Source organism: Typopeltis vanoorti, chromosome 9 (assembly GCF_054136105.1).
Source record: "Typopeltis vanoorti isolate ZY-2024b chromosome 9, IOZ_Tvanoo_1.0, whole genome shotgun sequence".
NCBI lineage: Eukaryota > Metazoa > Arthropoda > Arachnida > Uropygi > Thelyphonidae > Typopeltis > Typopeltis vanoorti.
Window position 1 is genome coordinate 65,514,950 of NC_143557.1, and position 27,907 is coordinate 65,542,856.

Below are 27,907 nucleotides of genomic sequence, written 5' to 3' on the forward strand. Positions count from 1 at the left end.
TGATTCCTATGGAATATTAATACTTAAAAATGCAGAACAGCACAAATCAATTAACAGAACTAATTAACCATTTGATTAACAAAATTAATAACAAAAAAATTAATAGCTAACTTTTTTAATGCACTGGTATTAGCATATTTCATTATGGTGTGTGTGTGTGGGGGGGGGGGGGTAATTCAATACTCCAGACAGCCAGTGAAACACTGAAACAAATCTTATTAATTAACAGCAATCTTTCAACTATTTCTTGTTCTATGTTGGGGAGAAAAAAATCATCTCAAATGTACTATGCTAATGTATATTCATTACAAAAGTGAAAAATTAGATTTGATTCCTATGGAATATTAATACTTAAAAATGCAGAACAGCACAAATCAATTAACAGAACTAATTAACCATTTGATTAACAAAATTAATAACAAAAAAATAACTAGGAACACTTTAGTTGTATATGCTCTTTAAGATTCTTATAGGTTACTTATACATTCTTTATATATCAGTACAGCTTTTGGTCTCATTTTGCTGCATTCAACTCACTATTGCAAACTCATCAGAATCTTTCACTATAACAGAAATAATTTATTATAGTGAAAGGTTTGCCATTTGTAAATTCATTAAAACAGAACTGATGCTACGGAGATTGATAGACACTTTTCAGTAGCTATTATAGTGCATGAGTTATCTTAGCTATATGAGTTATAGCTAAGATGCTGTCTGCTACAGCAAAAATCAACTATATTTGAGATATATGCACTAAATTAAATTACAAAATATGTGTTAAATTATGGATTATAAGACATGATTTAATAACTTTATTAATTTTATTCGACAGCACATACTTACTTGTTTCCAACATCTTCATCAGTAACTTTATTACCATCAACAATTGTAAATGAGCCAATACCTAGATAATGTAAAATCGTTAAAACTATAGTAACCATCATTATGAAAGGCTGTTTTTTTATATTATTATTACTTATAATTTTTATGTGCAAATCGTATTCCAAAGCTACTATAGTGAATAATGAGTCATCTAAGAATAAGATAATATAGTTCTTTAACTTAATAACATTAATGACAATACTTCAATAACTATCAGCTTCTGTTTTAGATTCATCTGTCAGCTACTTGTTTATTTTCTCCTTTAAATAAAAATACTGTATTTTACAGTTTTTCAAATCTGTAAACTCGTTGATCCATTTTAATTGCTAAAAAGTCAAGTGAGATCCTTCAAAGTAGCCTCATTAATTATTACTCAATTAAATGAAAATGCAGTAACAAGAAAAGCTTTCACATTTAATCACTGAAAAGGAAACTGCAATCTTTATCTCCACAATGGCACTCCTTCTCCCCCTTCTTTCACTCTCTTTTCAATATATGTGTGTGTGCATGTGTGATGCTGCATTAATGATATTAAATTGATAAAAATGGCAAACAGTTTTTTTACCTTGGTTATATGTGTGACAAAAAATATATATTTTAGTTTTAATCCTATATCAAAGTGTAAAGAATATAACAAGAATTTATATTATACTAGACAAGAAATTATATTCTTGTTTTAATCCTATATCCAAGTAAACATAGGCATGAAGTAACTTGGTGACTAGTCTACTTGTATATACAGGTGGTTGACTTCACATCAGTTGCTTTAGTATAATGTGAAAACATTATGGGAAGGGTCACTGGTTTTGACTTTTATTGAAGTCCTGTTAAAGTGCAGGGGGGCATCTCTCCAAAAATTCTCAGTGATCTATAAGATCACTCTAAATCACTCTAAAATTGAAGCTGTTTCTTCAATCTATTGATATAATTTGTTTTTTCATTTGTTATTTCATTTGTAAGATGAAACCAGAGTGCATAACAAGATCAAATAGTTTAGTTAATAATATCCAATGTAAATTCTTGTTGGAGTGGTTCAATGGTATTGGATAAAGGAATATTTGTGAACAAAGACACAATATCTAAGCTGATCATAACATCAAAAGGGTCTAGATGAAAATCACAAATAATGTCAACAGACTTAAGAACAGCATTGAGCAATCCTGTTTTTCCAACGATTGCCAACTTCTTCATGGAATACTTTGAACAACATCTTTGATACTGTTTTACCTAGACCTACACACCAATACCGATATTTGGATGACATTTTTGCAATTTTGAATGACTCTTCCTCTAGGTTGTAGCAGTTTCTTTCCAAAATAAATGCACTTAATCCTTGGATCCAGTTCATTCTAGAAAAAGAAATATATAACCAAATAGCCCTTTTTGATCTACTAATTCTTCATCAACCAGGTGGTAGCTTGCAATTTTCAACTTCCTGAAAGAAGACTCGTACAAACCACTATATCCATGCTGAATATTACCACCATCCTAGTCAAAAGACTGGGACTAAGACCTTATTACATTGTGCTCATTCATCATGTTCTTCTGGCAAACTTTTACAGAAAGAATTCAAACATTAAATCTACATTTCTTATCAAATGATTTTAATGATCCCTTGATCAAAAAAAGCATCTAACAGTTTTTTTTTTTTTTTTAAATAACGAAACCTGTGGTGAGATCATAATTAAAAGAAACACATGTATTAACCACAGTGAAAATGATTTAATTGTAAATATTTCATCCTAAGTATATTAGGACATCATCAGTACAGTAGTTTAAACAATAACAGGAATAACATACAGTTAGGGTGCATGATTACAATAGAATCTCATTAAACGTGCGTAACGTGTTACTTCTGTAACACGTTACGCACGTTACGAAAAAAAAAAAAAAAAGCAAGAAGAAGGAACTGCAATGGGATCTCCTTTATCACCAAACCTAGCAAACTTGTTTCTAGAACACCTTGAGGATAAAATATTCACTTTTGAACCCAAACCAAAAATTTGGTTAAGATATGTCGACGATGTATTTGCAGTCTGGGATCATCCCGAACATGAATTACAACTGTTTCTAGATAAAATTAACCTCCTTCGTCATCGCATCAACTTGACGTTAGAAAAAGAATTTCCACACGGTATCTCCGTTTTGGATTTACACATTCATTTCCAGAGCACACAAATTCTGCTCCTCTGAAGAATCTCTAAACCAAGAATTAGAAGTAATCAAAAATACAGCCATCCTAAATGAATATAATCCTAAAACAACTCAAAAAATCATCAGTCACTTTCCCACACATCAAACCAGACAAGAAGTCCATAGGATTCCCATACCTTACGTCAAAGGCATCTCTGAACGTCTTTCTAAAATTATGAAGAAATACAATTTTGTCACTACTTACAAACCTATCAACCAAATTTACAACTTGTTACCTTCTCCTAAGGACAAAATCTCACCTTTGATGTTGCCTGGCATTTATGAGATTCCATGCTCATGCAAATTATCTTACTTTGAAAGACAAAGTAAGACAATTTGCATCTCGGAAATCAAGACCACATTCGTCTTTTTAAACCGCAGAAATCTGGCCTCTCTCAACATGGAATTGACAACCCAAGCCATAGGATCCATTGGGAAAAGTCTAAACTTTTACATAGATCTTTATATAAACATGAACGTTCATATAAAGAAAGTTCTGAAGCCCTACTACACAGACCAAATTTAAATTGTAACGATGTTCTTACTATTCCTAAAGTATGGGAAATTGTCATACAAAATTGTATAAAATAATTATTAGTTTTTTTAATTTTTTTTTCTTTTTACTTCTGTAACACATTATGTACGTTTAATGAGATTTTATTGTAATCATTCGCCCTAACTGTATGTTATTCCTATTATTGTTTAAACTACTGTACTGATGATGTCCTAAGATACTTAGGATGAAATATTTACAATTAAATAATTTTCACTGTGGTTAATATGTGTGTTTCTTTTAGTTATCTAACAGTTATGGAATCTCTGCCTCTCCTAATCCAGCAAATCATTCTGATTCCTTAAGTGCAAGGCATTTCTGAATGGAATGCATAGAAAAAATTTTAAAACCACTGAACATTTTTGTTGTCTTTTGCCCCTTCAGAAAAATCTCCATCTTTCATACATCTGTTAAGGATAAGCTACCACCTCTTGGTTTTCCAGGTATTTATCAAATTCCTTGCTCTTGTGGCTTATCTTATTTTGGACAAACTGGAAGATTTGCTTTTATTCATCTTTAAGAACATAAGTCTTGTATTAAATATCATGTGCCTGAATAGTCTGTACTTGCTGAGCATGTTAACCCCACTAAAGATATAGTTCACATATGAAGAAACAAGACAAGAATCCTTCATAAAAGTTGATTTCTCACAGAACATCTTTATAAAGAAACGCAAAATATTATTCCACTGTCCTAACTTAAACAGATCTGGCATTCTACATCTATTCCCTTTATTGGAGTTAGTACTTTTTTAAATTTGCAAATCTTTCCTAAGTTTATCTATATATATATATTTATCGAAATATATCTAAATATATATATATATTTATATATATATATTTATATATATATATATATACTAGAGAGCTCTGCCCCCCCCCCCCCCCGAGTTCCGGGCTGGTAAGCTGGTTCTCCATTGTTTGAAACGTCCAACAAATTGTTGTCTCATGAAGGCAAACACATTGTTGGACGTTTCAAAACAATGAAGAGAGAAAAAATGTGACATAAAAACGTTTCAAATTTCGGCTTATCAGCTTAATAGGCTTATCAGCTTAACCTGACTCAAAAAAATGAAGAGACAAAAAACGTGACATAAAAATGTTTCAAATTTTGGTTTATCTTTTTATATATATAGACTGGATATATATATATATATATTTTTTTAGTTAGGAAAATATTGACCATTTACTTGTCTTACATTAGCTACTAAGGTGGCAGTTTTTAGAATTTTCTGTTATTGTTTGATTGCCATTCTGTATTAAAGATGCCTATGAAACTCTGGATTCTATATAAGTTTTAATATGAGTTTTCCTCCATTTTGTGGAGGAAAACTCGTATTATTGTTGCTGTTGTTATTATATCTGCTCATAGCATTCCAATACTGAAATAAATTTTATTACTTGTATATGGAAAATATTTCCTCAGCCATAGCCAAGTTAGCTGGTCTTGGGCATGGACAGCAGGGTTTTTTCCCCAGTTTAACCTGGAGTTTTTCGTCCCACAAAACAGGCAAACCAGCCCCGTGAACACACATTTCTATAGACATGGGATACTACCGGGAATAAGGAGCAACCAACCTCTTTTGCGGGATTATTGGTTACGGAAGCTTACGCAGTAAAATGTGTAAGCCTGTGCAAAAGCATAACATACGATGAGGAGGACGATGGAAAATATATGGCTTCTGCATTGATTTAACCTCAGTATCTTCCTGGGTCTGACTCACTCATGAGACCTCAATAAAGATCAAAACTGATCTAGGTAGTAACTTTGCCCATAACGTTTTTGCATTATTTTGCATTCCTTCAAATAGAATTATGTATATGAAAACAACAATACCACAGATAAGCAATTAGAGAGAGAGAGAGAGACTATTTTTGGAGCCAGCATCAGCAATAATACACTTTCTCAACCTTAACAAATATGGCAACATCGACTAAAATAATTTGGAGACTCATTTTAAGACCACTTTCAGCAGTTGCATATTACTTCAATACAGCCAAGAGGATGGCACAAATGCCAGTTCTTATGTCCATTACAAATTTGAAATGTATTCAGAGTCACTTGAGTATTAATACCCTGTATTCTGTAACAATTCCCAACACCAAGAAAATGTTGACAGCTTAATAAATTGTTGTATTTATTCTTGTGATGCTATGGGACAATACTGTTAAATAGTTAAAATGAAAAGAAACATAACAGAATAAGCAAGGTCAGCACAGTGAATAACAACATAAATAAATTTATATTGAATAAGAGAAAAATTAACCAAGACACCAAACTAGTGATAAAATTTGTTTGAGCATTAACTTATTTAACTTAAAAATCTAGAGATGGATTATAAATAAAACATTTCATCAAAGACTGTACATCACAGATATCAGTTCTGGAGAGAAAAAAAAGTGAACAAGTGGAATCAATGACAGAACCATGTTAAAAATTAAAAATAAAGATATTAAAAAAAAAGGCATAATTGGCATTTAAAAATGTGTAATGTGTCACTTATGCAGAATAGTAGAAATATTATTATTATTAGGTGACACCTCCAGGGAGTCCAAAGATTCATTGTCGGAAGGCACACTACTCAACTACACACACAAACTCACCATTTCCCCTACTTGATCCTCTAACTATAACAGTACTATTATCATGTTCCCACCACCACAAATAGTATTTTTTGTCTGTAAATTGTGCATGTTGTCATGACTGATTTGCATGTATGAGTGATAAAAACCAGGGTTTTTATCACAGGGTTTATTTTCTCCCAAGTTTGGAAGGAAACTTGGAAGAAAATAAACCCTGTGATAAATATTCTTCTCGTCACAACAAGAATCGAACTGAGGCCTTTTCCAACCGAAGGAACCAATGTCCCATTGTTCTTCCAATAATGCTATGAAGGCTCTTATTAGCACAGATACAAGTAATAATAAAAATATTCAATAAAATAATTTAACTCTGATCTTTCATATCATTTTTATATTATTTTTTGGCTCTGCCAATTATGGTCATATTGTTAGACAGTTCTTTACATCTAGTAAAGAACTTTACATTTGTTTTTTCCAATCAAGTGTGAGAAAGAAAGAAAGAGAGCATGAGTGAATGATATCTGGAAAAAAAAAACATCTAAATCATTTTATTAAATAATTTTTTCTTATTATATGTAATGCTTTTCATTTTAGAATAATATTTGCAGCATAAATAACCTGCAAAAATCTCTTTCATACATTCTAAATTCCTGTCATGTTCTTGAAGTACTTCATTAGGAAAAAAGTATTCAGATAGGCGACATATTAAAAACAATGACCTTGACATATAATAAATAATAGCTGCATATTTTAACAATTGCCTTAAATAATAAATTTAACGTAAGTATAAATTATTTAGTATCATTTTATAACAGAAACTTGACAAAGCACAAGTAGATTTAAATAACACACTTAGACACTGTCAGATATGTATACCCAGTAAATGTTTCTGTGATTACCCACCAGAAAAAAATACTGCTTCTATGTTTATTTTTTTTTAACAGACGTAACTTTATACAAATGTTTCTGTGGTTATATTTTAATCCACAACAATATGAAATTAATAGATTCATAACATTAGTTAATTGCACTAATAGAATTACTGTTCCCGGAAGGAGAAGGTACATGCAGGATACTATTTATTTATTTTTTTAAACATAGCACTTGTAATATGAGGATGATTGACTGTTTTTATATTATGCCAGAGCAACTAAAATAAATGCATTATGTCTGTAATGTGCTTTTTTCAGCCAAAAACCCTACCAAACTGATATGAGACTACTGAACTCACAAACTATCATATCTCTGGTCCCCCCTCCCCTCTTCCATCTATTACTCAAGAAGACTGCTCATCAGTCTGTTCTTATATGCAATTCCATTGGGTAGGATATCATCCTAGTTACCTTTTCAAAAGCAATTATAAATATTCTTCATATTATAAGAGGAATCAAATTCAGGTCTTTCTAATCAAATGGTATCATTATTACTAAATCTGCTATAGAAGTGTAGTAAGATATGTATCATTAGGCCTAAGGATTGAGAAAGCTTATGATGACTGATTTAATCATAATTACTGATGTAAATATTTCTATGTAAAAAAAAAAAAAAATTATGTAGTGTCTTTTATCAGGGGGGGGTCAAATTTTTTTACTACTATTTTTTAAAAACAAAGGGAAGCAGCTTTTTTTTTTTTAAATAAACTCAGAATGTTCAATATATTTGTAAGAGGAATCAAATCCTCAATAAAAACATGAAATTTCCATTGTTAAACTGCATGAACTTTGCAAATTTTCTTTTTGACAAACTGAAATGATTTCACAATCAGCCTATAACATCTAGGGCCATACATGAATAAACAAAGAATTTTTTCATTATATATTATTATGCAGACTCTTCCGAGAAGTCAAAAAATCATCGAAGGAGGACCTTTTGCAAATCACAAAATGTCTAAATATCTATCGTATCTTTCTTCAAAATTATTCATGGGAATGCACTCACAGCATCCACTGGTAACACATTCACTCTCCAGAGATGGTGAATGGTCTATAATCAGATGCTTCACTCCTAGCACTACCCTTGTATAATGGAATTATCATGATCTCCTTCCACTCATTAGGAAATGTGCTCATGTTGAAATAAAATTTGAATATTTAAGCCAGAGACATTACTAATTTTTACTACATTCCAAGAAAAGAATTTGAACTTCATGCGCTTCCTAACTTTTACTCAACTTCCAAGAATGATCCTAAGTTCCCACATCTGCCAGGAGCTGTAAAATCTCACTTGCATCTATGTTGTAAAATACCCTTAGCAACTTGAATGCTTCTATCATATCTCTGGTCCCCCCCCCACCTTCCATCTATTACTCAAGAAGACTGCATTTCATCAGTCTGTTCTTATATGCAATTCCATAGGGTAGGATATCATCCTAGTTACCTACTGTTCAGATTAACAAGTAACAGGCATGGTAACTAAGTAAATAAGATGAGGAGACAACTACAAAAACTGTCTTCTTATTGTCTATGAACTTAGGTAACGAGAGCAGAGCAAGTCAAGATGCAGTCATATCAAGGTATTGTAAATGGCAAAATAATTTCTTTATTTCTACAATTCAGTGTGCAGTTATCTGATATGATGACTTAACCACCTTAACAATGTAGTCCGTAGGGACTATCTGCAATATTCTCAATTCAAAATGCATGACCTTGCACTGAACCTACAATCATTATCATTTGGCCAGAACTATTTTGTTTAGATCATCCTCCCTCATTTGCATCACTAGCAGACAATTGCATTATTACTCTCCAGATAAGCTCCAATATTATTAATATATAAGTTAAACAACAATAACCAAAGTGGAGAACCAGTGATATCCTGCTAGTCATCCTCCTCCAGGCTCAGCACTCCCATACATTACTCTCTGATACCTATCATTCAGCCACTCTCCATGTCATTTGGCATACCTATCCCTCTGAGTCTGTATAACAGGATATCACTGGTTCTCCACTTTGGTTATTGAATTTACAGCATGGAATCCTATCAGATGTCTTGGCACAATCCAGAAGTATTGGTATATCCATTATCCTTATTTAACTCTGCAGCCACTCTCTCAACAATATGTGAGCAAACTGCTAAAGTGTAATCTTCTTTTAACAAAGCCATGTTGTCCTCTGTAGAATATTAAAGTGCATTCTACCAACCTCTGAATGCAAGTCCCAACAATCTCTCTAGAGATACTGATTGAGCTATAATCGGTTGCTTCACTCCTAGCTCCACCCTTATTTAATAAAATTAACATGCCTGCCTTCCACTTATTAGGACACATTCTGAAGTTGAGATTCATGTTGAATATTTAAGTCAGAGGCATTACCAATTCTCATGCACATTTCTTCAGCACCTTTGCTGATATCTCATCCAATCCCACTGCTATGTTCAAATCAAGCTCTTGCAATAGTATCTTCAATAAATGTACCACTATCATTTCATCTAGTTCCACTCAGGATCCAAATAGCTAATCCTGGAATGTATACTTGACTAAAGTGATCACTAAACAACTCAGCTACTTTGAGAGCATCCATCACTTTCCTATCTTGAGCATTCAATAATGTTATTCTTCTATTATCATTTTTTCCTTTTACTTGGCACATGACAAAAATATATATATATTAAATAACTGTATTGTTTATGATGCAATTAGCCTTGGAAAGTTTGCTTTGTAAATGCTATGTAAATTAACTTGGCAATGACCCAGATGTTACTGCTGCAGCACTGACACTATAAAATTACAACATCACCTCCATGGAAAACTATGAAAGCAGGAATAAGTAATCTTATCATTTAAAATGCATTCATAAAGTTTATAAAACTAAGTTGTGCTTAAGTTGTACTTAAGTCTTGGTGTGGTTTCATTAAATATGAGAGGCTACATGCTGTTCAACATACATCTCAATACCGTCTAAGAGCCAATAGTGGATAAGTACATGACAAGTATTATATATTTATGCCTAAGATGAATATAGAAAAGTAAACCAATTTTAAAGTTTCAAAAATTTCAAGAATATGTTCAAAGTTCCACCTCCTAGCTTAGATATTGAATGCAGAGCTTACTGACTATGCATGCAAATCCCACTGTAGTATGGATGTTTATGAATGTCTTTAGGTGGGAGATGATTTCCATCACTCATGACATGACCATTATCACATAAGTTGGCTTGAACAAGTACAATGTTTGATTTATTATTACCACCCCAAGACCTCATGGAGTCAAAGACTCATCTGGGAGGTCCTTTTATCACACACACAGCTCATCATACCATGTTTTAAACACATTCAAACTCTTTGCAGACACCACATTCTCAGGCAAGGCATTCCAATCATTCACAACTCTGCATGAAAAAACCTGCCTCTCAATCCCCTACTCACACCCTCTTCATACAGTTTTCAGGGATGACCTCTGGTTCACCCCTGAGCTCCCACTATTCTCTGTAAAACTTCTCCAGCATTGATCCTATAACAACCCCTTACCAACTTGTTGGTCTCTATCATATCTCTCCCCCCCCCTTCCTCCTGTCCACCAGACTCTGCAAATTACATCTTCTCAATCTTTCCTCATACTTGACATTCCAGGGGTCAGAAACTACCTTAGTCAGTCTCCTTTGGACCCTTTCCAACATCTCTTCATCCTTCTGAAAACCCAGTGACCAAATCTGGGCACAATAGTCCATGTGTGGCCTAATCAATTTGTAGAGCAGATTTATGGATTATTTAACCTGTAGTACATCCACAGTACTAACAGGTTATATATGCCAATCTTTAACATATTAATACTGATGGCCTATTTATTCAAGTGGATTGTTGTGCTTCTGTTCCCCCAACCAGTAGATCACAAATTCAAATCCCACTGTGGATATAGATTGTAAATGTCTTTAGGTGGTAAATGAATTTCATCATCTGGTGTTTAACAAGCACCCTGCTTACTGGAAGACTGAAGTGGCTTGAATAAGTTCCATGTTTAATCCCTAGAGCTGACAGGTTATCTAATCCATGGCTACTAACATACAATACACTAGCAATCTTTTGTTGATGTGATTCATATAAAATAGCTGATATAGATGTCATAAACATAAAAAAGTAAATAAAAATTCTCAAATGCAGAATTTGTAAAAGTATGCAATAGAGAATACATCACAGATAACTACAATAATATTAAAATAAACAATGAGCCAAATCAAACTCAGCTCACTGTTTATTGCTGCATAAGTTGCTTCAGAAATGTAAATAAATAGAAATTAACATAAAAAATATAAGAATACCAGGGAGAACAACACTTTTAAGGGCCTCTGTTCCAGTGGCTGTAGCATTAATTAAACAAACATGAGCTGCTTCTAAGGCTAACTGTCCATAATCACCCCATAACCTATAAAAATCAAATGAACTGATTAAAAGAATATTTTTTTAAACCTTAACTGGAAGAATTAAAAGTTCTTCTTTGTGAGTTACAGTATATACATTATATGGCAACATACACAAAGCAATACCAGGAATACAAAGAATTCCTTAATCATTCTATCAGCAGGATATCAATGATGTGTTAATCTACTAGTAATACTAATGAACTAAGAATACAAGATATTCCTTAATCATTATATTAGTAAGATATCGATGATGTGTTAATCTTTAACTAAGCAAAAATATTTGTATCTTAAAGAGACAAGCTATACTGAGGTTCCATCTGCATAAAATGGTTATAAATAAATTATACTATTCAGTGTTTACTCATGAATATTATTGTGAATATTGCCAATTAGCTAATATATCATATAGGAACCTTCCCCCCATTTTAAATTTGCAATGCCATTTGTGTAACTTAGAGCAGAACCAAGTCATACATAAAGCACCCTGACATAAATATATACAATTTTATTGCATATTACATATTATTACGTGACACCTGCAAGGAGTCCAAAGACTTCTTACTACTCTACAACTCTCCTCTCCACCTTTAAATCCACCAACTACAGTGAACTGCATCATCTACACCAACACCATTTACTGCCCACCACCACTAGTATTTTCACAGATAATCACAAACACCCATGCCCATGGCTGGATTTGAACCCACAGCCTTTTGGCTGGAGAGCAGCCAACCAGGGCCCCCCCTCTCTCTTTCTGTGTGTGTGCGCGCGTGTTTTCCTCCCATTAGTAACCCTACCAGAAGGTAATTTATTCCTACATGCTCCATTGCATACAATGCTTATATTACATGTAGCTTACAAGTACTGATTAACATTTGTATTTATATTTTTGTATCAATTTTCATATTTACATGTATATTTTTATATCTACTCTATAATATAAAATAAGCCTTTTTTTGTAACGTTTTTGGGCCACGTTTTTTGTCAAGTTATTTGAAATGTTTTGAAACTTAGAGGCTAACCTGAATGTCGAGTCTTCAAAATCTGAGTCCTCAGAATTCAAGGAGAACCAGCCTGCCAGTCTGGAACTCGAAGGGTTGGGCAGCATAGGCAGCCTGGGGGGGGGGGGGGGGGGGGGCTTTCGAGTCTTCAAAATTTGAGTCATCTGAATTCAAGGAGAACTGGCTACCAGTCCGGAACTCAAGGGGTTGGGCGCCGTAGGTACCAGGGGGGAGGAACCCCCCTTTCGAGTTTTCAAAATTCGAGTCATCAGAATTCAAGGAGAACCGGCCTACCAGTCCAGAACTCGGGGGGGGGGGGGGGGGGGGGCATCAGGGGGATGAGCCCCTAGTATACATATATTAACACTATATACAATATCAGTAATTATGTTAGATTACAAGGACTGAAAGTTGATTTTATTGGCAAATTTAATTAATTCTGAGTAATACTTTTCGATAAGTCTCTATTTTAACACTGGCCACTTGTCTCCGGAAGTGATGACATGTTGTATTAGGGGTATCCGAATGGAGTCCAATAGCTGACAGTCATAAAGTATGTGGTCAACAGTCTGTTGAAGGTGTGGACTACAAATGCATGATGGTGATTCCAGGATATGGAATCTGTGTAAGTGGTGTCTTAGTTTTCCACGTCCTGTTAGTAGCATGGCTAAACCTGGAGAAATGGCGTGTTTTTTCAGCCGGAGTCTGTTTCTGATGCTTGGCAAGAATTCTTTTGTTGTTTATCCGTTTTTTGATGTTTTCCATTCTTCTTCCCACTTGTCTAGTCTTTGCTCTTCTGCAAGTGTTTTTATAGCAGATTTCGAGTACTTTTGTTAATTTGTTTCTAGCCATTCATTTCTAGCTGCTTCTTTAGCCAACTGATCCACTCTCTCGTTTCCTGCTACCCCAGTAGGCACATTCACCCAGCAGAACTTGATTTCCCATCCCTCTAGAGTGAGATTCCGAACCAGATTTCTTGTCTGTTCTATTAATGCAATATGGTTGTTCTGGTTTTTTATGCCATCTATAGTGCTTCTACTATCACTGTAAATTGTTGCTGTCTTTTGATGAGAGGTGTTGTTCTCATTCCCAGAGATATGCAGGTGACTGAAAACAGTATATACCAGAGATATATACTGTATAGATATATAGAGATATATATATATTTATATAGAGATATATATATATAGAGATATATATATGTAAAGATATATACTCTATAGCAAGTTGTTCTGCTTGGTTGTTGGAACAGAGAGGATGATCTAGAGCAGCGTTCTTGTATAATGGACTATCTGTTGTATGCAATGAAAGAGCAACCGACGTTCCCTTCAGTTTTGCTTCCGTCAGTGTATATTTGGAAATCGACGCTTTCACAGCTTTCCTTCTCCTTAATGTATGTTCTCTTTGCTGGGTGAGGCCACCTACTGTAGTGAAGCAGACATTTGTAGCAGCTTGGATCGATGTTGTAACTTTCATTATATCTTCCGGAAGCGACGTCATATATAATAGATAATTCTTGTATTTTCAGGCAGATCGGTGTTAGGGCTGCAATAATGCAAGCTGCCTTGAAAGATATTGTCCTATATCCTTTAATTATACGTATAAAAGGCGTTGAACTCTGTTTAGTTTTTGTCAGTTTATCTTTGATTTTAGTGTATGTTTCCTAGGCAGGTGCATAAGATATCAGTGGTGGTATAGCTCTGGTATATACTGTTTCCAGCGCTCATTGGCCTAATTCCCATTTAATCCTTGCCGACATAGCTAGGAGGTTTACTACTTGTAAGCTTTTTTTCAGCAACATATGAGATGTGCTTATTGAAGGTAAATTTTTTGTCTATTGTCACTCCTAGGTACTTTAGCTCACTGGCTACCTCGAGAACTTCTCTGTTTAGGAAGGCAGTTACAAGTTGTTTTGATTTTTTGCGTGAGATGTGGAGGACTTCAGACTTGGTGCTATTGAAGGTAACTTTCTTCTCGAGTGCCCACTCTGCAATTTTAAAGAGTTCTTCATTGGCTGTTACTTCTAACTGCAAGCCATCACGTCCCCGAATCATTATCATCACATCATCAGCGAAAGCTATGACTTTTGTTTCAGTAGTGAAAGAAAGTCTTAACAGCGAGTCGTACTGGATGTTCCAGAAACCTGGTCCACAGCAGGAACCTTGCGAACAGCCTCGTTTGACTTTTTTCATTACAGTTGTGGTTTTTAATGTCATAGTTGCTCTTCTGTCTGAAAAATAATTTTTTGTAAGGTAGAGCAAGTTTTTTGGGAATTTTAAATGTATTAATTGATTGATTATGGCTGGCAACTATGCAGCATTGAAAGCTCCTTGTACATTGAGTGAGATCAGTAGTACGTCTTTTTTTTTTTTTTTTTCTTTTGTAGACTGTCTTCTGTGAACTCTTTAACCTCCATAATTGCATCTACTGTGCTGGACTGAGGTCTAAATGTGTACTGATTGCTGCTTAATAGGTTTCTTGAGTAGACATAGTGCATTATTTGGTTTATTAGAAGTTTTTCTAGTACCTTACCAGCAACATTTATGAGACTGATTGGTCTGTATTTGTTAATTTCGTCGGATGTTTCTTTTCCTGGTTTGATTATGGGTATAATTTTTGAGCGTTTCTATATTGAAGGAAATCGTCCTCTTTTTAGGCATTTGTTGTAAACTGTTGTTATGAATTTGGGGAATTCAAGAAACGCTGTTAGGAGTATATAGAAGAGTTATTCCATCTTCTCCAGGAGTTCTTTTTGGATCCATTGATCTTAATACTGAATCGATTTCATTAGTTGCAAATGAGTGTCTATATCTGTTTCCATTCTTTGTCTGTAAGTTTTGTGGATTTCTTCATCTATTGATTCATCGTCATCAGGAATAAACTTCTCTATCATAATAGCTGCAGTTTCTGCTAAGATTTTAGTGTAGGTGCCATCTGTTTTCTTGATAGTATAGGTGTTGTCTTATTCTTGCTTGGTGCTAATTTATATATGCAATTCAAAGGATCCGATACGTTTGAAACTGTACAAAATTTTTTCCATGATTCTGTTTTCACATTTGTAATTTTGGACTGATAGCTGTATTTGGCTTTATAGTATTTCTGTCTTCTGCTCTCTCTTAAATCTTGGTTATTGTATGTTCTTTGGTATAGTCGTCTGAATGCGTTAACACGTTTTCTTAGGACTATTAGTTCGTCATTCCACCAAGGTACTGATTTTCTTCCATCGATGTTTAGCTTCTTGGTTGTTCTGAGTGTTTGGTTGCTGGATTTTATCAGACCAGATGAAAGCACAGAAGCAAGGAAGTCTATATCAGTTTGTGCTGATGCCCAGATGGCTAGGTTTTTGTCTAAGCTGAGCTGTTGTTCACCATTTGCATTAAAATGATGTTCTGAGATTAGGCGTGAAAATTCTCTTTTTAATGCTTTTATAAATTTCTCTAGGTTGGTTTTATTGGTGAAGTACTTGCGATGGTTTGTGTTGTCTATTCCGTTTAAATTTTTGCTACTGATAATGAAACTTATTATGTGATTGTCAAAACAACTTTCCTCTTCTTTGTATTTCCATTCAGAAACCCAGGGTAAAATAGCGTTATTTGCCATTGTTAGATCAATGAAACTGCTTCCTCTGGTATTTTCAAATGATTGAGTGTTACAGTCATCGTTTAGTATGTGTAGGGAATTTGATGCTATGAACTCTTCCAAATTTTTACCTCTATTGTGCTTTCGTTAAACCATGAAACCGAATGGGCAATGCTATCTATTCCAAGAATTAGGCCATGGTAGATGGTGAAATCCAAGATGTTGCTCATTTTTTCTAAGCCGTATTTTATGTCAGCATGATAGTTTAGATACATACTTGCAGCAAAAGTTTTAATTCCTCTGTACATAATTTCGATAAGTACTGACTCCTCGTTGCTGTGCTGAGAAATTAGTATTGCCTCGACTTCAGGGTTGGCCACGAGTATTGCAGCTCTCTTTCTTTCTGATCCTTTGGAAAATATTTTATAGTTACTTGGAAAGCCGCATATTTTGTTGTTGATGTTGTAAGGTTCTTGTATTAATTTTGGTCCTACATTTTTTCCATTTATGAGTTCTGTTAAGTTATTTACAGCCTTTATAGAGCGTTGAAGATTTATTTGAAGGCATGCCAGGGAAATAGTGCTGTTTCTGCTAGCTTTATTGTTGCTTTCCATAATCTATGTTTTGAATTCTGAGCTGTCTACAGTAGTTATATGTTGGGCAGTCTTTGCTTAGTGTCATGTGTTTGCAGTCGTTTTTGGTTTTGGCATGCTTGTTGTGTTTTTGGCAATTTATGCAGTTCATCTCGGACTTATTTCGTGGGCACTCGCTGAACTTATGTTCTTTAGAGCAGAATGGACAGGTGGCCCCCCCTGCAGACTTGTGTGTGGTGGTGGTGGTGGTGGTGGTGGAATTTATTGCAGTAGTTAAAGTACCTCAGAACGCTTACGTAGTCTGCACAATATCAAATTCTCCACAGCATTTTTACACCGGTTCTCAACAATTTGGTCCTCACCATTGGATCGACCTCTATAATCAACTTCTATTCTTTCCTCTTCTTCGTATTTCCATTCAGAAACCTGGGGTAAAATAGCATTGTTTGCCATTGTTAGATCGATGAAACTGCTTCCTCTGGTATTTTCATATGGAGTGTTACAGTCATCATTTAGTATGTGTAGGGAATGTTAATTTTTTTTATTTGTCATGATAAATTTCTGTGTTATCTTTGTATCGCGACTAAAGAGTTCTTCGTTTTGCATGCGGATTGAGTCAATTGCATTGTTCGTATCAATTTCACTGGGAATGTCATATATGATTAGCCTTGGAGAGTGTTTCTTACTGGGATTTGATACTAACATGTGAGCGCGTGCGTGTATGCATGCAGGAAAACCTCGCTTAACACGAATTCGATATGCGTGATAATCAGTTAGCGCGACTGAGTGAAATGATACTATTTCCTGCTTTAAGCGAGTGATTAATCAGTTAACACAATTTTTTACGTTACATGATATTTTTTGTTGCCAATCTGCAGCGAGCAGTGGCACTTGTCAATGTAGCAGCCGGTGTACAGAGGCAATGCTGTGTGCGGTGGATGGCGACAATCGGCAGTTGACTCAAAGCTATCATTGCAAGACCACATGCATGCTCTGTTCTCTTGCTCAATCACCTTTCCTTCATTTTGCTTTAATTTAGATACCTATAAGACTTTATAATATTCAACCCCTGATATGGAAAAGAGAAAGACTGATAAAGAAAGTGGCAGTAATAAAAAGAAAAGAAAAGTAATTACATTAGAGGAAAAGATGGAAGTCATTAAGAGACATGCAAGTCTTCTGCATTGCCTCCAGGTGCTAGTAATACAACGATTGTGTGAGACCTGGGATACAGCAACTACAGTTCAAACTATATTAAAGAGCAAAGAATACAAAGAACAAGGAAAAGTTGCTACTGCTTCTTTAAGCATGCAGATCACCCAAAATAGAAGCAATTTAATGATCAAAATGATTAATGAGATGGAACGTCTTCTATCACTCTGGATTGAGGATTGTAACCAAAAAAGAATACCTCTTAGTACAAGGAATATTCAGGCAAAAGCTCTCAATATTTTTACATTATTGAAAGAGACCAAATTTCAAGAGGAATGTGAAAGCTTTACTGCGAGTTTAGGATGGTCTAACCGTTTTAAAAATCGAGCTGGACTGCATAACGTAAGAATAACTGGGAAATCTGTTAGTGCTGATAAAGATTCTGCGGCCAAGTTTCCTGAAGAATTGCAAAGGATAATTCAGCAGGATGATTATGACGATCATCAAATATTCAATGTCGACGAAACTCTTTTGGAAGTGTATGCCAACAAAAACTTTCCCAACTAAAACTGAAGCATCTCGACCAGGATACAAAGTATCCAAAGATCGTCTTACACTTTTATTAGGAGGCAATGAAGAAGACTACTTTAAACTCAAGCCAAGATCATTAAGAGGATGTAACCAACAAAAACTGCCAGTAATTTGGAAATCAAATAATAAGGCTTGGGTGACTAAAACTCTTTTCGAGGAGTGGTTCACCTGTTATTTTTGTCCTTCGGTTGCAGACTACTGCAAGAGATATAACCTTACCTTTAAAGTCCTTTTGTTAATGGATAATGCTCCTGGTCATCCTAGGGGGAAGGGCGTGCCATTACTTCAGCTGATGGACCAAGGGGTCGTATCATCATTTAAAGCATACTACCTTCGTGAAACCTTTCCTCAGGCCCTTGAAACAATGAGTAAAGAGAATGCAATTTCTTTACCCGTGTTTTGGGAAAAAAATACAACATCAAACAAGCAGAAGAAAATATTCATTTAGCATGGGAGGAATCACCACCAGCAATATGAGAGCCATGTGGCAGAAGGTCTACCTCACTGTGCAAATGATTTCAATGGTTTTAATAACCCAGCTGATAACATTATTGAATAAATCAGCACAACTGGAAAAGAACTTGAATTTAATGAACTGGATAATCAAGATGTGTGACACTTGCTCAATTCCCATTGAGAAGATTTAAGCAAGAATAATCTCCTTCAACCAGAAGAACAGCATGCATATGCACGAAGAAGATAAGGAGTGCAAACAAGAAGAGAATGTTATGATTAAGAAGCTAACTGCAAAACAACTTGAGCCAGTTTTCAATAACATTGAGTATGCTAAGAAAATTTTGTTTGATGTTGATCCTGATATGGAACGAAGTTTCAAAGTCTGTCAAAATTTTGATAAAGCAATCGCCAGCTATCGCAAATTGCATGACAATATGAAAAAGTTGAGCACTATTCAAACATCTTTACTTAATTATTTTGTAAAAAAAGTAGCTCAATCAAATATTTAGGCATTAAATAAAAATTTAACCAATTGATTTTTATTAACTTTGATGATTTTATCCTTTAATAGAGCTTATAATTTTTTTTTTCAAATTTACGCTAACTGATGGATGAATTATAATTATTCCAATTGTTTATTGTATTCGCTTAATGCGATTTCACTTAGCACACATTAATTGATGGATTAATTAATCGCATTAAGCGAGGTTTTTCTGTACTATTATCAGTATTCCCAAAAGTAGTATGGTAGAATTACCATACTACTTTTGGGAATACTGATAACAGTCTGTGGGAATCGGGCATATGGTTGAGAAAGAAATGCTATGTAATTAACTAATTCAATAGCGAATTTTATAAAGCATACATACTGAAACTTATAAACATATTGCCACATTATTTATGTTACCTAAAAGATACCAACTATCTCATCATAACATTATGTAATGGCACACTGCCCATGCTCCTCTTGACTTCCCAGTAAAACACGAACAAATTTAATTTCTTCACATCTTTAATTTATAGTATAACCAAGTAGAAAAACTTCCAACATCTATCTCTAATCCAGAGTATTTTAGTAATAAGGTGTGACACCTTTTGGCTACTCTTATATGAAAATATAACTTCTTGGTCTGGCTCCCACTGAGGTCAAAACTGGTCTGGGTAGTGACCCTTCCCATAAGGATATGTACTTTACATTATGCGATACTAAGGCAAGTGATGTGAAGTCATTAGTTCTATATCCAGTCCTGAAATTACTTCAGATGCAAACTCTAAGTGTAAAATCCAAGTGTAAGCAAACTTTGTTTGCTTACACTTGGATGAAGGATTAAACCAAGAACATAATTTCTTGGCATCTTTTATTTATAACATGAAACAAAGTTTGCATTCATTTCTGTCAGAGCACAAATTCTATCTCTAATAGCATCGTGCTGTGCTCATCCATCTGAGAAATTTTGATAGATGTTCATTTGATAGGCTTTCTGTCAATAAGAATGCTGAAAGAAATTTTCCTAGGAAAATCGCAAACAAATTTAAATATTCACTCTAAAAGGAAATTTTACTTTAAGAACAGGCTGGTCTAAACATAAAAATATATATGAACAATAATAATGTGTTCGAAACAGCAATAAACTCTTGTTAGATTACTGGAACATTTGTTATAAAAGAATGAAGCATGAACAATTACATGTTATAGTCACAAAACCAAGCAGAAATGATTAAGTTTCTAAGTGGGAAATATAGAGATACTATGGTTCATGATTAAAAAGTGCTTGCAAAAAATCATATTTTTGATATTTTTTGAAAGATCCGTTAACTGATGATAATACAATATTTGAATTTGAAGACTGATCCTCATTAGTAAAAGTTCCGTTACATTTTTTTTTTTTTAAAGCTCTTTAAATATACATTTTTTCTCTTTCTGCTATCATACAAACAATATTAGCTGTAATGGTTACATACTTGAATAGCATGTGATGAAATATATTTAATAGCAAAACAAATCTCATTATCAAATTGGCTAATTTATTAATATGATTAACATTAGGCTCAGAAAGGTAATGCAATTAACTTACTTTTTTACTTTGAAAAATTTTAAATTAGCAAAAACTGTAACTTAAAATAACAAACAAAATATCATAGCTCTCCTTAAACTCATTCACTGACAGCCTCGCAACCATCTCTAACTCAACTTATCTGCCATTCTTCAAAAAAAAATAAAAAATATTCACATATTCTTGCTAACTGCACTTAGAGTTAGCAAGAATATGAGGAGAGCCTCTGTAGCTAAGTCAATACTGGTGATGCCTTTCGGTGGAAAGACCTAGGTTTGAATACCACCTGGAATACAAAGATCCTTCATAAGAATCTTTCAAGAGGTGGTTTGGCCAGTCTTCTATGAAGATGACACAACATTACCTTCCAGAAACATGGATTTTTTTTTTATCCTGCAAGGCAAAGTGGCCAGAAAAATATAAGCGACTAACACACACATATACAGGGTGTCCCATAAGTCCCAAAATATTTCAATAATTCATAAAAATCAGAAAAATTGGTATATTAGAGAGAATGTGGTTTGCATGAAAGTAAATTGCAAGGAGAGGGTTTTTTTTTTTTTGGCAGAGAGAAAAAATTTTGTTCAATTTTTTAATTGAGAGAGGGCAAAAGCAGCGATGCCAGTCAAAATAGTATTGAAAACTTATTTAATCATATGCAGGAAACCTGTTACATATCACTACAGTAATTGTTCAACATGTCTGCTGGCACAAGCAATTATATCCGGGTGGATGCAAGCAACTTTGCAGCGAATGGCATCTTTTAAATCTGCTAAGGAAGATGGGCTATTCAGATACACTCGGAACTTTAAATAGCCCGACAACCAAAAATCTACTGGTGTCAAGTCCAGGGACAAAGGGGGCCATGCGGAGTTGCAATTATGGTTGATGAGTCATTCTTCACTAAATGTGCTGATGAGAAACTGCAGTGAAGGATAAAGTGAAGCTGCACAAACAGTCAGTTGTGGTGAATGCAATGGCTCCTCTGTGTAAGCATGTGGATTGTCCTGTGCCCAAATTTCAGTTATGTGTATCCCATGCAACAAAAATGAGTTTCATCTGTCTAGAAGTTGTAGTACAGCCATTGTGAATCTTCTGTGACTTTTGTCAAAATCCACGTTGCGAATTCCTCCCTCTTAGTGGTATCACTTTGTAATACCACACCATGAAGGATGCAAAATATGGGCATTTTCACTATGCTTGTGATTCTTGCAGCTTTCCATGCACTGCTTACACAACTTGTTGATTATGCCACTAGGGCATTCATTTATGATACCACAACACTGGTATGGGCTTTGGATAACAAGGTCTGCTGCTGTGAGGGTAATCTGACAAATTTCCAGTTTCTTCGAAACATCGTATCAAAGACTGTAGTCTGGCAGGAGTGATAGGACCTCAAACTTTCTTCATTCTTTTCTGCATTTGAAACTTTTGTAAAGCTTTCAATACCGATTCCCCACTTACATAAAATAACTTCACTAACAATGCCTTATCCACCAATGTAAGCATCACAGCAACAAATTTTTCTTTTCACCAAAATAATTCTGTTTGCCCAATGACTGGGAATTTGTCTGCATTCATTACAAGCTGCCAATGGTACACCCTGCATATCATAGAACTCTCATTTGCACGTATTTGCAAATGAGGCATATGGATCAGTGCCCTCTATCGATGAAAATTTGAAATAAATTTTTTCTCCCTGCCAAAAAATATTCCCCCCTTCTTGTGATTCACTTTCATGCAAACCACACTAAAATACCAATTTTTCTGGTTTTTATGAATTACTGAAATATTTCAGGACTTATGGAATCCTATAGTAGGCCTTACAAAATTCTCCTTTGCATCTGTCCTATTTGGGGGCAGCATGGCTTTATGAAGGGTAAGTCATGCCTCAGTAACTTGCTCACGTTTTATAATACAGTGACAGCTGAGTTGGACAAAGGTAATGAGTTTACAGTAATACTGCTGGACAAAATTCTCCTTTGCATCTGTCCTATTTGGGGGCAGCATGGCTTTATGAAGGGTAAGTCATGCCTCAGTAACTTGCTCACGTTTTATAATACAGTGACAGCTGAGTTGGACAAAGGTAATGAGTTTACAGTAATACTGCTGGACTTTGCAAAGACCTTTGATAGGATTCCATATGGAATTCTAATCAGTAACATGCAGCATATGGAGATGGATATAAGGTTGGTGAGATGGATAGGAGGGTGGTTCATGGAGAGATATTACAGAGTAGTTTATTCAGGAGTAGAGTCCAAAAGGCCTGTGACTAGTGACATGTCGCAGAGTTCTGTTCTGTTCTAGGACTGTTACTGTTTAATTTGTTCATTAATGATATAGGGGAGGATCTGAGAGGAAACGTTCAGTTATTTATTGATGATGCAAAGTTGGGTAGAGCAATAGTTAACACAGATGATATCAAAATTTGGCAGAATGATTTGGATAGATTGGCAGACTGGGCAAAGGAGAATGGATGTCAGTTTAATGTGGTAAAGTGTACGGTTATGCATTTCGGGGTGAAAAGATTACCAGCTATATACCACATTATTATTATTATTGTTCTGGGAAACTCCAAGGAGTCGACAGACTCATCGAGGGAGGCCCTAACATCATGTCAAGAACAACTATTCAACATTTACACAGTATCTATCATACCTTGCCTTGAACTCATTCACGGTCGTAGCACCCACAACAGACTCTGGAAGCTTATTCCACTCATTTACCACTCTCCAAGTAAAGAACCTAGCTCTAACACCCTTGTCAACCACGCTCTTGCCCAGCTTCCATGCATGGCCCCTAGTCCTCCCACCACCAGTCATATTTTCAAAAATATCTTCTGGATCAATCTTATAAAAACCCTTCAGTAATTTGAATGTCTCAATCATATCACCCCTCTTTCGCCTATCGTCCAATTTCTGCAACCCACAAATCTTCAACCTATTCTCATAAGGTTCATTCCACAGACCTACTATCATCTTGGTCACTCGTCTCTGGACCCTCTCCACGGTCCAGAGACGAGTGACCAATGCGGCCCACATTGATGGAACTGTACTCCAGGAAACTGACAAAGCCAAAGACTTGGGAGTGTTAGTGGATATGGAGTTAAATTTTAGGGAAACTTTAGCAAAAGTGGCTAAAGCAGCTCATCAGATCACTTGGTTACTGAAGAATACGGTAACTGAGGATATTATGATATACTCAGGTCCTGAGTATATCATAATGTCATCATTTTCAAGAACTCCTGAAAATGTTCCTTGATAAGTGTCAGTTTGACTCTTTGGTAAGAAATGAATATCTTTTCTTCTAAATACATCAAGTAGATAAAGCTTTTCAAGGCTATTTTTTAAAATGGACTACCTGGATATATTCAATGAGATAACTAAATTATAAGGACTAAATTGTGTTTCCTAAAAATTAAAAATATGTAAATTTTCTAACTGAACCAATAAATATCCCAAACAACATTTATCATTATTATATTTCTTGACTCCTGCAATGAGTCAAGAAACTCATTGCAGGAGGTCCCACTCTCACATGCACAGCTAATCATACCTTGACTTAAATATTCACTGTCTCTGCAATCGCCATATGTTCAGGCAATGCATTCAATCACTCTCCATCACTCTCCAAAATCTACTCTTCACCCTCCTTATACAGTTTCCAGAGAATGCAGCTTGTTTCTCTCCCCACCCATCTCCAGCCATTTCATGAAAATTCTCACCCATATTAAACTAGTAATTATCCCTTACCAACTTATATGTTTCAATCATGTTCCCCCTTCCTCCTTCTATCCACTAGGCTCTGCAATTTGTTTCCTCTCAATCTGTCCTCATACTCCACATATCAGAGACCAGAAACTGACTTAGTCAATCACCTCCGAATTCTCAACAACAACTCATCATCCTTTTGAAAACCATGCGACCAAATCTGTGCACAGTAATCCATATACTGTCTGATCAAAGATTTGTACAATGGAATCATAATAGCTTTACTTCTACATGTCAGTGTTCTCTGCATCATTGCCATAATTTGCTGTGCTGCCCTCACAATTGTAAGAAAATGTCTCCAACATTTCAGGTCCTATCCACCATCATTCCCTGATCATTCACCTCCTCCACCTCTAAGATAAGATATTCTCACCAATCTTATTTTCAGCATTCCATCTTTGCTTCCCGAATTTTAAAACCGTACACTTTGCTACATTAAACTGGCATCCCCACATACTTGCCCTTTCAGCCAGTCTATTCAAGTTCTCTTGCAATGTTACAACATCTGCTCTATTTCCCATAGTTCTACTCAACTCTGCATCATCTGCAAACAACTGTACATCACCATTAAAGCCATTTCCAATATCATTTACGTACAAATTAAACAACAATGGCCCCAAAACAGATGCCTGGGACACACCACTAGCAACTTTCCTCTTTTGGGATATCGCTCCCCGCTCCCATACACAACCTGCTGATACTTATCAGAAATCCAATCTCCAATCCAATGCACCTAATCTACCAACCAACCTAACTGTTCCAATTTAATTACCAGCTTATCATATGGCAATCTATCAAAGGCCTTTACAAAATCTAAATACACTATTATTTATGCATCTCCATTGTCCAATGTATCTGTCACCTTTACTATACACAATCTTCCTTTCCTTTAGCAAACCCATACTATCCATCAAAGAGAATTCTGTTGCTGTGAACCCAGTTCTGAATTCTGGTCCTGACTAGCTTCTCTAACATCTTGACCATAACACCAGATACGCAGACTGGCCTATAATTTGAAGCTCGAGTCTTATCACCCCCTTTATGAAACTGGAACAAGTTTGCCCTCTTCCTACTCCTTTGGAACTTGAGTCTTGTACTGGGCCATGTTAAAAAGGTAAGTTAAAGCTGATATTTGAATTTTGATAATATTTAGCATTTGGTTATGTTTTAACCTGATACTTTAGCTCGTTTCTGTGTTTTTTGTTGCTTTTTGTGTGCCAGACGAAGCCAAAAGTAAAGTTGGTGAAACTAGTAGGCTATATATCTCTGTTCATATCTCCGACCAATTAAACCCAGTTTTATATGTTTACCTGTGTAAGTTAAAGCTATCGTTAACTCTCTGGAATATTACCTCAAGACGCGTGATGATATACCATCCAGTTTTTTTTCTATTAGGAGTTATGTTACCATTATAGAACTTTTTTTCTCAAATTTTTTTAAGTTCTCTTCAATTAAATTTTGTTCTAATTGCTATTACTCTATCCATTTTCCTTTTTTCATCATCTCCCTCTTTTGGTATATACATCATCTATACCTTCATCATCTATACCTACATCTCTTCCTTTAAGTTATAACTGTTTCACTTATTGTATCTTCTACTTCCTTTAAGTGATTCTTGGTATATCTTGGAAACACTTGCTCCAATAATTCATCTGGAAAAAGTCTTCATTTTTTTGTTTTTTTATTAGCTCTGTCACTGTCTTCTTTGAACATTGGATTAAAATTTCCTTACTTTTACTTTCTACATATTTTTTCAATCTAATAATACCAGGGATCTTAAATATTTAATTTTTTTCTACTGGGACAAATACAGAGATGAACAGAAGAATGGCTTGAAAAGTTAAATGAATGTAAATAATGATTATTTAACTTGTAAAATACTTTGCCAGCAAAGGTTGGTCAATTGGTAGAGCCTCTGCTACTAATGGCTCACGCAAAAAAAGTTAAGCAAGTTTGAGCGCGGTTAGTAGTTGGAAGGGATTAAATCGTTCGATGCTCTTGGCACACTCTCCCTCGATGAGTCTTTGGACTCCCTGGAGGTGTCTAATAATAATAAAAATGTGTGGATATTCATTCAGTAATATAAATTATGTAAAGCGGAATGAAATGCATATCCAACATACTATTTTCTAGTTTTTTTCCTTTCTGCCTTCAGCATCTGGGCCACTGATTACTATTTATTATCTACCATCTGGAAAATGGCAATAACTTGAATTTGACCATTATTAAGCGTGCACACAAATTATAAGTTGCTTTTAGTAAAACCGTAAAGTTGTAACTACTGAGAAAAAAATAAGGTGATAAGGGGAACAAGAACAACTACCGTATAAATGGAAGTAAACTACAAATACACTTAAATAGCTCCAGAATATTAATTAAAAACACTCTCACCTTAACTGTCTATCGTATTTTTTAGTTTTTTCAGATTCGCCGGGCGACTTTGGCTTAGTTCCTTCTATTTTGACTTCCATATTGTTTATGCAACATCCGAAAACTATTACATGCCTTGCTACTAAAAAATGACAAGACGAATGCGTAAATATACTGTAGGTTTCTTCATTCCATAAAATAATAAAATAGTATATATAAATATACGTATTTATTACAAGGAAAGAACTTCAAATGGTTACATTTGACATAAAAAAACTATTCGTACGATAGCGCAACATTCGGTTTGTAATATGGGTTCGAAAGTTTTACTGTCTAACGATGCCATAGCCAAAGTCTCCGAAATTTTTGATGATTACAAATAATTTTAATCATTATTTTCGGTAAAAATCATAGGGAGCATAAATGGTTTAAAATGATTTGGTATTATTCCAATGATTTCTGCCAGAGCGCAAATAAGAAAATAATTGGAAAGCACCAGTGATAAATTCTTAAGCTAAAACACGGAATTACTCCGAAACACCTAAGATTTGAAAGTACGCAGAAGCACTTAAGGCTTCCGTATCATAAAAAAAGGCACCCGTAAACAAAATGCGTGTGTTCTGCTAGTTTTCCTGTGTTGTGGAAGGAAAAATTTAAATATCTGGAAGGAAAATCTGATACTTCCTATGAGATTGGCTAACTAATCTTTAAATGAAAAATAAATGAAAGATATTAAGGTTCTTCGTTTCCTAGATAAGATTCAAACCCATGTCTTTC

The 27,907-nt window shown here is 34.8% G+C and overlaps 1 protein-coding gene across 2 annotated transcripts in view; it reads right to left on the minus strand.

Annotated features, from left to right (window-relative positions):
- The window catches only part of APP-BP1 (Nedd8-activating enzyme E1 regulatory subunit APP-BP1), a 316,563-nt gene extending 288,952 nt beyond the window's left edge, over positions 1 to 27,611 (minus strand). The window contains exons 1-3 of one of the 2 annotated variants that reach the window (XM_090398383.1): positions 27,152 to 27,611; positions 11,463 to 11,566; positions 844 to 904 (exon numbers count right to left, since the gene is read on the minus strand). In XM_090398383.1, the coding sequence (XP_090254509.1) occupies positions 844 to 904; positions 11,463 to 11,566; positions 27,152 to 27,231 (245 nt within the window). In that variant the 5' untranslated portion in view covers positions 27,232 to 27,611. The remainder of the gene's footprint in view (positions 1 to 843; positions 905 to 11,462; positions 11,567 to 27,151) is intronic. The other variant, XM_090398384.1, reaches the window with a different exon arrangement.
- Between the last annotated feature and the right edge of the window lie 296 nt (positions 27,612 to 27,907).